The 13,743-nt window shown below is 39.1% G+C and overlaps 1 protein-coding gene across 3 annotated transcripts in view; it reads right to left on the bottom strand.

The window, feature by feature from the left end:
* mcph1 (microcephalin 1) overlaps positions 1-13,545 on the bottom strand; it is a 49,166-nt gene extending 35,621 nt beyond the window's left edge. For 2 of the 3 annotated variants that reach the window (XM_079690344.1, XM_079690346.1), the window contains exons 1-15: positions 13,394-13,545; positions 12,121-12,175; positions 11,930-12,021; positions 10,368-10,486; positions 10,015-10,099; positions 9,479-9,590; positions 9,270-9,401; positions 9,088-9,168; positions 7,643-8,716; positions 5,216-5,337; positions 4,593-4,704; positions 4,384-4,515; positions 4,202-4,282; positions 2,751-3,830; positions 337-458 (exon numbers count right to left, since the gene is read on the bottom strand). In XM_079690344.1, the coding sequence (XP_079546470.1) occupies positions 337-458; positions 2,751-3,830; positions 4,202-4,282; positions 4,384-4,515; positions 4,593-4,704; positions 5,216-5,337; positions 7,643-8,716; positions 9,088-9,168; positions 9,270-9,401; positions 9,479-9,590; positions 10,015-10,099; positions 10,368-10,486; positions 11,930-12,021; positions 12,121-12,154 (3,378 nt within the window). In that variant the 5' untranslated portion in view covers positions 12,155-12,175; positions 13,394-13,545. The remainder of the gene's footprint in view (positions 1-336; positions 459-2,750; positions 3,831-4,201; positions 4,283-4,383; positions 4,516-4,592; positions 4,705-5,215; positions 5,338-7,642; positions 8,717-9,087; positions 9,169-9,269; positions 9,402-9,478; positions 9,591-10,014; positions 10,100-10,367; positions 10,487-11,929; positions 12,022-12,120; positions 12,176-13,393) is intronic. The other variant, XM_079690345.1, reaches the window with a different exon arrangement.
* Positions 13,546-13,743: the final 198 nt, after the last annotated feature.

Genomic DNA, 13,743 nt, shown 5'->3' on the forward strand with positions numbered 1-13,743 from the left:
GCCTGTATTAACGTCAGGTCATATTCTGCAGCCATAGATGCAATAGATTTGGAAGATAAATCAAGTAAAAGCTCATGTAAATGAAGCATTAAGAAGGCTGAGTAACTGCATTTAGGTCAAAGTGAACTACATGGAATCTAGCTGGTTGTAAAGCACAACAACAAATATAAATGAGCAAATATGATATGTAATTAAGCTTAACCTTAAAAAGTCATTTTCCCACTGCTAATTCATACCCAGAACATCCTGTTTTTGCATCACCAACTATACCATAAACATAAATCATCAGTGCAAAAAGTGTATCATAATTAAACATTTAGAACAATGATTTCTTACCTTTGTGTTGTTAACCATGTTTTGGACACTTAAGCTGACTTGCTCATTGTGAGTCTCTTTGTCTTCGGGGGGGATCTTTGTTAAGAAAGCTGCAACTGTACGTTCATTTCCTCTACCTATGTCTGAAAACAAGACAAACAATTCAAAACAGGGGGGGGGCTTGTCACTCAAGCTATCACAGAGGGGGCACTGTAATGTGTTCCTGTGTGTTAATCTCCCAAATTACCATTTACACCCAACTAAAAACCAGTAGTTTTCAAATATATATATTTGTATATATAATATCTATATGTATATTTTGTATTTTATTTCTATTCTTGTTTATTTGTAGTTTTGTTTTATTGTAAAATGCCTTGTCTTTTATGCTGCTGCAACAAAAACAATTTCCCAAATTGGGATCAATAAAGTACCATCTTATCTTGTCTTAACATTGAAAAGTATAATCACTTCAATGGGGACAAAAGATTCAAGTCAATCAATGTTTTAAAGAATCCATGTAACTAACATTAAAATTCTTTAATGTTTCATATGTAAAAGATACACACATTTTTCAAGTCATTATTAGATATATCACTTTTTCATTTTTTCTCTTAGTATTACAATTGTTTCACATCAATAATGTTTCTTAACAACTTATACTGTTAAGGTTTTTTTGGAGTCAGCATGCGTTGGGCAAGTAGCGAGGCAAGCCTTATTGTCTGTCTATCAAATACTGACCGATAAATCAACATCGATGAGTAAATAATGCTTCAATTCATCGTATATCAGAAACCAGAGGTAATGAGGAGACATCACATATCGAACTTTGACTCTATAAACATGTGTGTATACATGAAATGTATAATCTACATTTTAAAAGTGGTCTTTAAAATACAGAGTATATGAAAAGGCCTCATTTATTCACATTGGAGGTATATCTTTATTCTTCTTACGGCACCCACATATAATTATTCACCCTTTAGAACACTGAATAGGATGAATCATGATTCCCTTAAAAAGGTCCCATGTCATGGCCATTTCTACCCAGCCCCAAACACACCCGCAGCCTAGCTGGGAGTTTGTGTGTGTGCCCAGGCTGAGTTCCGTGTTCTCGCTGTCTCGCAGACCCCACACCAGTGAGCCAGCTCACGCTGTCCCGCTCCTCGCAGCAGCGAGCCTCGCAACGTCTCGCCGAGTGCGTGTTTGAGGAAGTCCGCGGATTGGTCCAAGCTTAACGGCCGTTACGTCACTATACCCAAGAAGTAAACAATGGAAAAAGAGAAATCTCCAACAAGGCTTTTCTGGGGCAGCATAAACAGGTATTTTCTGTGTTAGAGTTGTACTCACTACAGGGTGTACTTTGAGGGTTTTTGACTCTGCAGATCGTTTACATGCATAAAAAGTAGGGCTGCCAAGTTAACGTTATTAACGCCACTAATTATTTTAACACGATTAACGCATGTGTATTTGTTGTCCTCGGCCGCCCCGTAGTTTCAGAGCGCATCGAGTTTAAAATACCATCTACAAGCTGATGCTGACAGCCCAGCTCCTACCGTCCGCTTGCGGCAGACCACACTTCCACGTTCACCGGCAGGCACCGACTGGCCATCGGGAGGACCGGGAGGGTGTATGTGTGTGTGTGTGTGTGGCGCGAGCAAGAGAGAGAGAGAGAGAGAGAACGGGCACACCTTACGTGTACTGTTTTTGTTGTTGTTAACATCTGGTGTTAGCTAGCTGCGCTAACAGATATAAGGACCTGTTTCAATGAAAACAGAGGAGTGACATTTCGCCGACAACTGCGCCGGGCACTTGACTTTATGCAGGCAGCCAGACAGTGGGACATTGTACGAAAAGTCAGCACGGATAGTGCGCGCAACATGACCGCAGCGTCAAGGCAGCTCCCGTTCGAGCATATGCCTTGAGTTACACATAGCTCCAACGATCCATCACAGTGTCTCTCCACACACACACCCACCCACATTAATTTGCGATTAACTATTTTAATCGACTGATAGCCCTAGTTATAATAAACATACATACATACTGTATGTTAAATGTATATATCTGCCTTCTTTCATTTATCTTTCCATTCCCACAACAATATACATAAAGAAATGGCATATTTTGGACATAGTTCGAATGATGATTAATCATGATTAATTAATTTTAAAGCTGTGATTAATCTGATTAAACATTTTAATCGTTTCACAGCCCTAATAAAAAGCTACAAGGACACACAAGAAAAAAAAAAGGAAAAGCATGACATGGGACCTTTAAGTTATTATGTAGCAAATCTTTAACAATCACATACATGACCCAGGGATTATAGACAAAATGTACAAACCTGCACCATTATAAAAGTGCAGTTTATTCAGTTCATAATAATGAAGATAAAAGAGGAAAAAGTGTTCTTGTGTTCTAGCCTTACTACTCACTTTCCAAGGTATGAGGAAGGGCATTGACCTCAGAGTCTTTCTGCAGTGCTGGAATTGTGTGAGCATCTGTTGAGGTTGTTGGTTGTACAAATAAAGATGCTCTTCTCTGTTTCCCTGCATCCCTTGTCGTTGTGTTGATGTTTATAAAAGGCAAGGCGTTTTGTCTTCGTTTTTTAGCCAATAGTTTTACATCACAACTTGAACCCTCCAATGCAGGCAGAGACTCTTTAACATCCTGTTGTGGGGGGCTTTGAGGCTCACTGCTTGCAACAGACAGCAGACTTTTTCCCAGTTTCATCTTCTTTTTACTGTTGGTTTCAGATCCAAGGCCTACACTACGTCTTTGTTTTCTCTTATTTGGGACAGAGTCCAATTCAAAGGGAAGCTGAATGTCTCTCTTTACAGGTAGATAAGGCAAAGGACGGCTTTTTGATCTCTGATGGTGGTTAGCTGAGGAGAAATAGTCCTCAAAAACATAATCATCATCTCTATCAGTGGAAGCTGAGGCAACATTTTTAGACTCACTGAATGGAGAGAAAGATCGTACCAAGGAAGAAAATGACGGTCTGGTTTGTTTGGGTGTTCTCTGTAACGAAGTAGGAGTTTCTTTTGAGAGTTCAAGTGCAGCATTATCTGATTTAGTTGGTGTGGAGAGGGAACTAGAAGAGATTGGAGCGTCAGAACCTAAAGGGGTTTTATTCTCTGTAAAAAATTTGGATGATTTGACATTTTGCTTTCCCTTTTCAGATTTGTTAGGTGAAGGACTAGGTGGTTTAATCTCTGATTGCCTTGTTTCTTTATGAGAGTTCTTGCTTACGGCAGATTTCACTCCCTGGAAAGGACTTCCTACTAATTCTACAGGTTTGTATTTCTCTGTTGAATTTTTTCGGACTGAAGTCGTTCTTATCTTTTTTTGGCTAGTCCCTTCTTTGTCCTCGAAGTCAAGACGTGTCACAGGACTTATAATCCGCTTACGCACATTATGGCGTTGTTCAAGATGGTCATGGTCAGTAACCTCTATGGGTGTTCTCCCTTCTTCCTTATCAGGCAAGTAAGCAGGCTCATCATCAGACAGGTCACCTAATAGGAAAAAACAGAAATAACTAAAGGTTTTGTGCATCATTAAGCCACTCTCTGATGGTCATTTTTGGGCATTTATCAGGATTTTCTAAAGGCCCTCAATGACACCCACAATATAACCCAACCGCACGCTGCTCCAACTTCACATTGTTCTTCACTTTACAAATTGTGAAGAGACATACTTACCAAGAGGCAGATAAAGAGCTGCTCGTATTCAAATATAAAGAGACAAAGGGGTCAAGGACACTTAGGGCTGTCGTACTATGTTTAAACGTTTTTGAACATTCAGCTCCTTATTTTAGAAGCTTAGAAATTGATCTTGGGGTTTGGAAAAAATGTTAACAGTGAAAAGTAACAGTAAATGTTCTTACACATGAATTTGAAGACGGAAGGTGGGCTTCCAAGAGACGGCTTCAGCCCAGATGGTGGGCAGGATTCAACCATTTGTGAACCTGAAAGACAGTGAACATGAGAATTTCTGTTGTTTCAAAAGTACTCACATTTAAGAGACCATGTCATTTTATTTGCATTGAAAAACTAGCGCTGCACATACCTGTGGGTGAGATGTTTTCCCGTTTCTCTTTCATGTCTTTCAAACGCTTTGCCATATAGTCAGATCTTTTCAGTGAAGGGCTATAGAATATTCCATTCTCTTGATCAACTATTATGGGCGAATAATCTGTTTCTGTGGGTAAATACAAAACAAAGGATGACATTTTTCATTTTGCTTCTTATAGTTTCTTTAAGTGTGTAATCTCTTACCCAGAGGTTGTCTTGGAACAATTTCTTTCATCATCTTGTCTAATTTTTTCTTCATGCGTGTGTCGTTCTCCGGTGTCCTCTCTGGAGAATCTTTTGGCTGCATGCAACGATGCTTTGGGAATCAAACACAAAAAAGGTTTTAAGTAAATAAATTCACATTTAAATACGTCAAAATCACTTTAAATGAAAAGGCCATGATGTTCTGACTTTGCTTTGGAATGTTTGACACAACAGGTTTCATTAGTTGAAAGGATACAAAATAGGGGCTTCAATTTGATTCATTCAATAACACAAGCTTATTCAGGTCATATTCTGCAGCCATAGATGCAATAGATTTGGAAGATAAATAAAGTAAAAGCTCATGTAAATGAAGCATTAAGAAGGCTGAGTAAATGCATTTAGGTCAAAGTGAACTACATGGAATCTAGCTGGTTGTAAAGCACAACAACAAATATAAATGAGCAAATATGATATGTAATTAAGCTTAACCTTAAAAAGTCATTTTCCCACTGCTAATTCATACCCAGAACATCCTGTTTTTGCATCACCAACTATACCATAAACATAAATCATCAGTGCAAAAAGTGTATCATAATTAAACATTTAGAACAATGATTTCTTACCTTTGTGTTGTTAACCATGTTTTGGACACTTAAGCTGACTTGCTCATTGTGAGTCTCTTTGTCTTCGGGGGGGATCTTTGTTAAGACAGCTGCAACTGTACGATCATTTCCTCTACCTATGTCTGAAAACAAGACAAACAATTCAAAACAGGGGGGGGGCTTGTCACTCAAGCTATCACAGAGGGGGCACTGTAATGTGTTCCTGTGTGTTAATCTCCCAAATGACCATTTACACCCAACTAAAAACCAGTAGTTTTCAAATATATATATTTGTATATATAATATCTATATGTATATTTTGTATTTTATTTTATTTCTATTCTTGTTTATTTGTAGTTTTGTTTTATTGTAAAATGCCTTGTCTTTTATGCTGCTGCAACAAAAACAATTTCCCAAATTGGGATCAATAAAGTACCATCTTATCTTGTCTTAACATTGAAAAGTATAATCACTTCAATGGGGACAAAAGATTCAAGTCAATCAATGTTTTAAAGAATCCATGTAACTAACATTAAAATTCTTTAATGTTTCATATGTAAAAGATACACACATTTTTCAAGTCATTATTAGATATATCACTTTTTCTCTTAGTATTACAATTGTTTCACATCAATAATGTTTCTTAACAACTTATACTGTTAAGGTTTTTTTGGAGTCAGCATGCGTTGGGCAAGTAGCGAGGCAAGCCTTATTGTCTGTCTATCAAATACTGACCGATAAATCAACATCGATGAGTAAATAATGCTTCAATTCATCGTATATCAGAAACCAGAGGTAATGAGGAGACATCACATATCGAACTTTGACTCTATAAACATGTGTGTATACATGAAATGTATAATCTACATTTTAAAAGTGGTCTTTAAAATACAGAGTATATGAAAAGGCCTCATTTATTCACATTGGAGGTATATCTTTATTCTTCTTACGGCACCCACATATAATTATTCACCCTTTAGAACACTGAATAGGATGAATCATGATTCCCTTAAAAAGGTCCCATGTCATGGCCATTTCTACCCAGCCCCAAACACACCCGCAGCCTAGCTGGGAGTTTGTGTGTGTGCCCAGGCTGAGTTCCGTGGTCTCGCTGTCTCGCAGACCCCACACCAGTGAGCCAGCTCACGCTGTCCTGCTCTTCGCAGCAGCGAGCCTCGCAAAGTCCCGCCGAGTGCGTGTTTGAGGAAGTCCGCGGATTGGTCCAAGCTTAACGGCCGTTACGTCACTATACCCAAGAAGTAAACAATGGAAAAAGAGAAATCTCCAACAAGGCTTTTCTGGGGCAGCATAAACAGGTATTTTCTGTGTTAGAGTTGTACTCACTACAGGGTGTACTTTGAGGGTTTTTGACTCTACAGATCGTTTACATGCATAAAAAGTAGGGCTGCCAAGTTAACGTTATTAACGCCACTAATTATTTTAACACGATTAACGCATGTGTATTTGTTGTCCTCGGCCGCCCCGTAGTTTCAGAGCGCATCGAGTTTAAAATACCATCTACAAGCTGATGCTGACAGCCCAGCTCCTACCGTCCGCTTGCGGCAGACCACACTTCCACGTTCACCGGCAGGCTCCGACTGGCCATCGGGAGGACCGGGAGGGTGTATGTGTGTGTGTGTGTGTGTGTGTGTGTGTGTGTGGCGCGAGCAAGAGAGAGAGAGAACGGGCACACCTTACGTGTACTGTTTTTGTTGTTGTTAACATCTGGTGTTAGCTAGCTGCGCTAACAGATATAAGGAGCTGTTTCAATGAAAACAGAGGAGTGACATTTCGCCGACAACTGCGCCAGGCACTTGACTTTATGCAGGCAGCCAGACAGTGGGACATTGTACGAAAAGTCAGCACGGATAGTGCGCGCAACATGACCGCAGCGTCAAGGCAGCTCCCGTTCGAGCATATGCCTTGAGTTACACATAGCTCCAACGATCCATCACAGTGTCTCTCCACACACACACCCACCCACATTAATTTGCGATTAACTATTTTAATCGACTGATAGCCCTAGTTATAATAAACATACATACATACATACATACTGTATGTTAAATGTATATATCTGCCTTCTTTCATTTATCTTTCCATTCCCACAACAATATACATAAAGAAATGGCATATTTTGGACATAGTTCGAATGATGATTAATCATGATTAATTAATTTTAAAGCTGTGATTAATCTGATTAAACATTTTAATCGTTTCACAGCCCTAATAAAAAGCTACAAGGACACACAAGAAAAAAAAAAGGAAAGGCATGACATGGGACCTTTAAGTTATTATGTAGCAAATCTTTAACAATCACATACATGACCCAGGGATTATAGACAAAATGTACAAACCTGCACCATTATAAAAGTGCAGTTTATTCAGTTCATAATAATGAAGATAAAAGAGGAAAAAGTGTTCTTGTGTTCTAGCCTTACTACTCACTTTCCAAGGTATGAGGAAGGGCATTGACCTCAGAGTCTTTCTGCAGTGCTGGAATTGTGTGAGCATCTGTTGAGGTTGTTGGTTGTACAAATAAAGATGCTCTTCTCTGTTTCCCTGCATCCCTTGTCGTTGTGTTGATGTTTATAAAAGGCAAGGCGTTTTGTCTTCGTTTTTTAGCCAATAGTTTTACATCACAACTTGGACCCTCCAATGCAGGCAGAGACTCTTTAACATCCTGTTGTGGGGGGCTTTGAGGCTCACTGCTTGCAACAGACAGCAGACTTTTTCCCAGTTTCATCTTCTTTTTACTGTTGGTTTCAGATCCAAGGCCTACACTACGTCTTTGTTTTCTCTTATTTGGGACAGAGTCCAATTCAAAGGGAAGCTGAATGTCTCTCTTTACAGGTAGATAAGGCAAAGGACGGCTTTTTGATCTCTGATGGTGGTTAGCTGAGGAGAAATAGTCCTCAAAAACATAATCATCATCTCTATCAGTGGAAGCTGAGGCAACCTTTTTAGACTCACTGAATGGAGAGAAAGATCGTACCAAGGAAGAAAATGACGGTCTGGTTTGTTTGGGTGTTCTCTGTAACGAAGTAGGAGTTTCTTTTGAGAGTTCAAGTGCAGCATTATCTGATTTAGTTGGTGTGGAGAGGGAACTAGAAGAGATTGGAGCGTCAGAACCTAAAGGGGTGTTATTCTCTGTAAAAAATGTGGATGATTTGACATTTTGCTTTCCCTTTTCAGATTTGTTAGGTGAAGGACTAGGTGGTTTAATCTCTGATTGCCTTGTTTCTTTATGAGAGTTCTTGCTTACGGCAGATTTCACTCCCTGGAAAGGACTTCCTACTAATTCTACAGGTTTGTATTTCTCTGTTGAATTTTTTCGGACTGAAGTCGTTCTTGTCTTTTTTTGGCTAGTCCCTTCTTTGTCCTCGAAGTCAAGACGTGTCACAGGACTTATAATCCGCACATTATGGCGTTGTTCAAGATGGTCATGGTCAGTAACCTCTATGGGTGTTCTCCCTTCTTCCTTATCAGGCGAGTAAGCAGGCTCATCATCAGACAGGTCACCTAATAGGAAAAAACAGAAATAACTAAAGGTTTTGTGCATCATTAAGCCACTTTCTGATCGTCATTTTTGGGCATTTATCAGGATTTTCTAAAGGCCCTCAATGACACCCACAATATAACCCAACCGCACGCTGCTCCAACTTCACATTGTTCTTCACTTTACAAATTGTGAAGAGACATACTTACCAAGAGGCAGATAAAGAGCTGCTCGTATTCAAAGATAAAGAGACAAAGGGGTCAAGGACACTTAGGGCTGTCGTACTATGTTTAAACGTTTTTGAACATTCAGCTCCTTATTTTAGAAGCTTAGAAATTGATCTTGGGGTTTGGAAAAAATGTTCACAGTGAAAAGTAACAGTAAATGTTCTTACACATGAATTTGAAGACGGAAGGTGGGCTTCCAAGAGACGGCTTCAGCCCAGATGGTGGGCAGGATTCAACCATTTGTGAATCTGAAAGACAGTGAACATGAGAATTTCTGTTGTTTCAAAAGTACTCACATTTGAGAGACCATGTCATTTTATTTGCATTGAAAAACTAGCGCTGCACATACCTGTGGGTGAGATGTTTTCCCGTTTCTCTTTCATGTCTTTCAAACGCTTTGCCATATAGTCAGATCTTTTCAGTGAAGGGCTATAGAATATTCCATTCTCTTGATCAACTATTATGGGCGAATAATCTGTTTCTGTGGGTAAATACAAAACAAAGGATGACATTTTTCATTTTGCTTCTTATAGTTTCTTTAAGTGTGTAATCTCTTACCCAGAGGTTGTCTTGGAACAATTTCTTTCATCATCTTGTCTAATTTTTTCTTCATGCGTGTGTCGTTCTCCGGTGTCCTCTCTGGAGAATCTTTTGGCTGCATGCAACGATGCTTTGGGAATCAAACACAAAAAAGGTTTTAAGTAAATAAATTCACATTTAAATACGTCAAAATCACTTTAAATGAAAAGGCCATGATGTTCTGACTTTGCTTTGGAATGTTTGACACAACAGGTTTCATTAGTTGAAAGGATACAAAATAGGGGCTTCAATTTGATTCATTCAATAACACAAGCTTATTTTATGAAGAAAAGGAGAATTAGCAACTGTATGTAATGTAAACCTAGTTATTATTATATCATTGGATTGGATTCTTTATTATGGGTAAGTTATGTGAAGTGTAAAAAGAGATGGAACAGTATAAAGGCAAACGGTAGCTTTTGTATTGTGTATGAAAAATAAAATCAGTGACATCTGCACAATTTGACAACAGTGGTCCAGCAAAAAAGATCTCATGTAAAGCTGAATCTGCTCACTCTCTTGTTCTTCAACACGGGATTGCTTTCATCATTAAAGGCTGGATACAACGTCTCATCCGCACGCACACCATCATCGTAACATCTGGGATAAAAATACAAAAAATAGGTCATCAAGGTTTCAAGGCTTTTATTGGTCATACGTGCATAGCTAGAGTGTAGTTATGACGATGAAAATCTTAGATCACAGGCTCCTCCAACAGTGCAACACAATAAAACAGAAAAAAAATGTTAACAGATTCAAGACATGAATAAAATAAAAAACCTTTTGTAATACTTCATGACAATAAAACAAAATTAACTTAAGATTTGTTCAAATAAAAAATAAATACACAACTCTGTGTTATTCTTACCTGCTGACCCAGAGAACAGAGACGAGCTTCACATCACTTTTCTTTGCATTTCTCCATGTAGCCGGGTGACCGTTGTTGAAGACTACATGTGTGACTTGTTTAGTTAACTTTTTTGGTACCTGAAAAAGAAAAGGCATTTATATTATGCGTGTTATTAGGTCATTGGTATCGGTGAAGCTTACCGTTGAGCGGCACGACCAAGCAAGGAGGCAGAGGCAGAACGTCCAAATACAACCCGGTTTGGGCATTTATTCAAATCATAGGCACATGATTCACAGCCTCAATTGCTGTCCACCTGAACAAAGTCAGCAGCCACAAGGATCTCACACACACTACCTTTCCACTGACAGGGAAAACAGAGCCTAAATACACATACACTAATCAGGCCAATAATGCCCCTTTCACACCAATGCGTTTTCAGCTCCGGCTTGGAGCTGGAGCCTGAAAAGTACCTGACTGAAGAGTCTCGTCATGCCTGCCTACAAGCAGTAGTGCTGAGCAAGGTGACTAGAAGGCAACCACACACTTATAAAAAGAAACACTTTATAAAGTCAGGCAACACTAACCAGGCTTCGTGTGATTCTGTTTATTTGTACCTTACTTTGACCATCCGTTTGCTGTTATTGATCATTGTGGAGAGCAGGCAGACGTTTTGTTTTGTATTATAGCAGCTATCGGATGGAATCAATACATGGGCTGCACAGGTTGTCATGTCCGACTATCACAAGTAGAATCATAATGAAAAATACGCCGGTAAAATGTACCTGTAGAAAACGGCTTATGCCACAATAGGATAGCAATAGCAAGTAGTCAGTTTACCTTCGGTTGCTATGCTAACATCACCCATATACCAGAGACACTTTAATAACAGCGTTGTGATGCCAAACAGCGTCAATTCAGACTGACACACATTCACTTAAGGGGAACTGGGGATATGTATCAGCTGCTTGTGTGACAGTCAGACAGTGAATACTTTAGAGAGGCCGCTCTAAAGTATTAGCTAACCCGGAGCTAACGGGAGAATAAACTCCCGTGGAAGAGCAGCCAGCACTGCAGCGGTCGGTAAATGCCGCTGAAACACATTAATAAACAATGAACCACGGCACTCTGGAAAAAAGCATAAGCTTGGAGAAGTCGTTATTTTATTTCATTTGACTTCGTGTGATTAAAAGCAACACGATCATCGACCCGACGCAGTCCCCCGTTGTTGTTGTTGTTGTTGTGAGTGCCGTTTGGGAGCAAATCAGCGATGTAAACGGTGACGTCATGACGCAGCAGCAGCTGCACCAGTCGGGCTCTGGGCGGTGTGAACAGAGCGGGAGCAGAAAAGGGAAACCGGAGCTGAACCAGAAAAGCTCTAGCTCGGAGCTAGAAACCACATATAAAACACAGGTGGGGGAGAGGAGACAACACAGGGCGCCAGGTGAACACAATCACCAGCCACAGACAAAACAGGAGGGGGAACACTTTCAAACTAAACCACATGTGCAATATTACAAGGCCCGAAGCCGTCAGTCCACAGTATCAATAAAGTGCAAATGTGTTGTGTCGTGCTATCTCACCTCAGCTCCCATTTCCTGCAGCTGCTGAACAAATGGTTTTGAATAGTTCGCGGTTTTATCTGATGACCAAACATCAACATAGGCAACAACATCTGCAGACACATTGAACAGAGTTGAGTTATAGATTTGCACAATAACTCATACATTTTGGATTGAATTAACTGTAGTAAAACAAAGACAATGTACACTACCTTTAAGAACTGAAGAGTCATTGCCTGTGGTCATTACTGGTGCTATTAGATTCACCTACACAAAACCAATACAGAAAATGATGTTATTCTTTTAGATAAAATATCAGCATTCCACAGAAATGTGGTTCAGTGCGCCACATTTTCAGCACAAAACATGAAATCAATTGCTGGCATCATGCTAAACACAAAAAACTGATGGGAGTCAATCAATTTTGAGATTGGGGCTGCTACTCTGGATTATTATCCCTTTTTACAAAGTATATTTTTAACAGAATAAGAGACGTATTTGTCTTTTTTGTAGGAATTTTTCTGACCATCGGTCAAAACCAAAATTGTAATATTTGTATATGGTTATCATATCATGAAGTATTAGATCGAGAAAATAAAACAACTAATCACTGTATTTGTGTTTTCACAAGGGTGAACATTATTTGAGAATCAGAAATGGTTTTTTAAGCAAACGTATATAGAGAACAAGCTAAACTAAGACAAATAAGTACTCCGACATGACTAAAAATGAGTAGGATGATCATTGCACAGTAGAATTGCAACAAACAAAGTGTTTGTATTGCACATTGCAGGTTCATTACAGAAGATATTTCTGTAAATCTACCAACTACTTGTTGACTACTTCTAACCAGTGGAGATGCAGGTATTTGATCTAAAGCTGTGCTGCTACATGTTTAAACTTTAAACGAATACAACAGCACAGGAAACCGGAAGTCTGGTGTGTATGAAGAACTGCCGATAAACACGTTTGCTTTTCTGTGGGGGTCCATTATGTCTGCCGACCTTTGTCCGCATTTTAAAAACCCATTACTTCAATATTGTGGTTTTTAGTATATCTAATATCTGTAAAGTAAAGGGTAAAGTTAAAATAAGCTAGTTAAACCGCCTAAAGTGAGCTATGTAAACCATACATAGATTAATGTTAGCATCAACATCTACATTATGACATTACTGTGTAACATACACAACTTAATGGCAACATTTCAGATCAAACACCTGTGTTTCTAACCTACATAAAACATGTATTAGCTAGCATAAAGAGCTAATGTTGTTGACATGTTACTGTTGGTTTAGCTTTGTTTCGTTGCTAAATTGATGAGCTAACATACTTGGTTATTTTTAGCATTGACGCTGGTGTGGCTAACTTGGGTTAACACTTCCGTTATTTGCTGGCATACGTATTATACATTCTTTTGACTAAAGGCAGTATAAAGGCATGAACACAGATGTTAAGCAGTGATTGTAATAACTCCCGTGAACTTACTTTATGCGGCAGTGGAGTTTAATACGCTCAGATTCAAACTAAACTAAACTAAAATGTACATGGTTCGCGCGTGCAGTTTGTGATGCAATGCCTTCTGGGACAAGAGCTATCATTGGTTGCTACGAAACATACGTCCCTTCCATTCCGGAAGCGATGGCCGAGGGAACATCGTAGCTTCCTGGGAAGGACCCTAAATAAGAAGTATATTTGAAACCAGGAGACGTAAGTATCGCTGCTATCTTTTTTGTCTCTTTTGAAAGAAAAATCACATAATTATGTCAAAATGACTTTATTTTCATTGATACCGTGGAAACCTTCATTAATGTGAAGTGGAATAACTGGACAAAGCT

Source organism: Notothenia rossii, assembly GCF_949606895.1.
Source record: "Notothenia rossii genome assembly, chromosome: 6".
NCBI classification, from domain to species: Eukaryota; Metazoa; Chordata; class Actinopteri; order Perciformes; family Nototheniidae; genus Notothenia; species Notothenia rossii.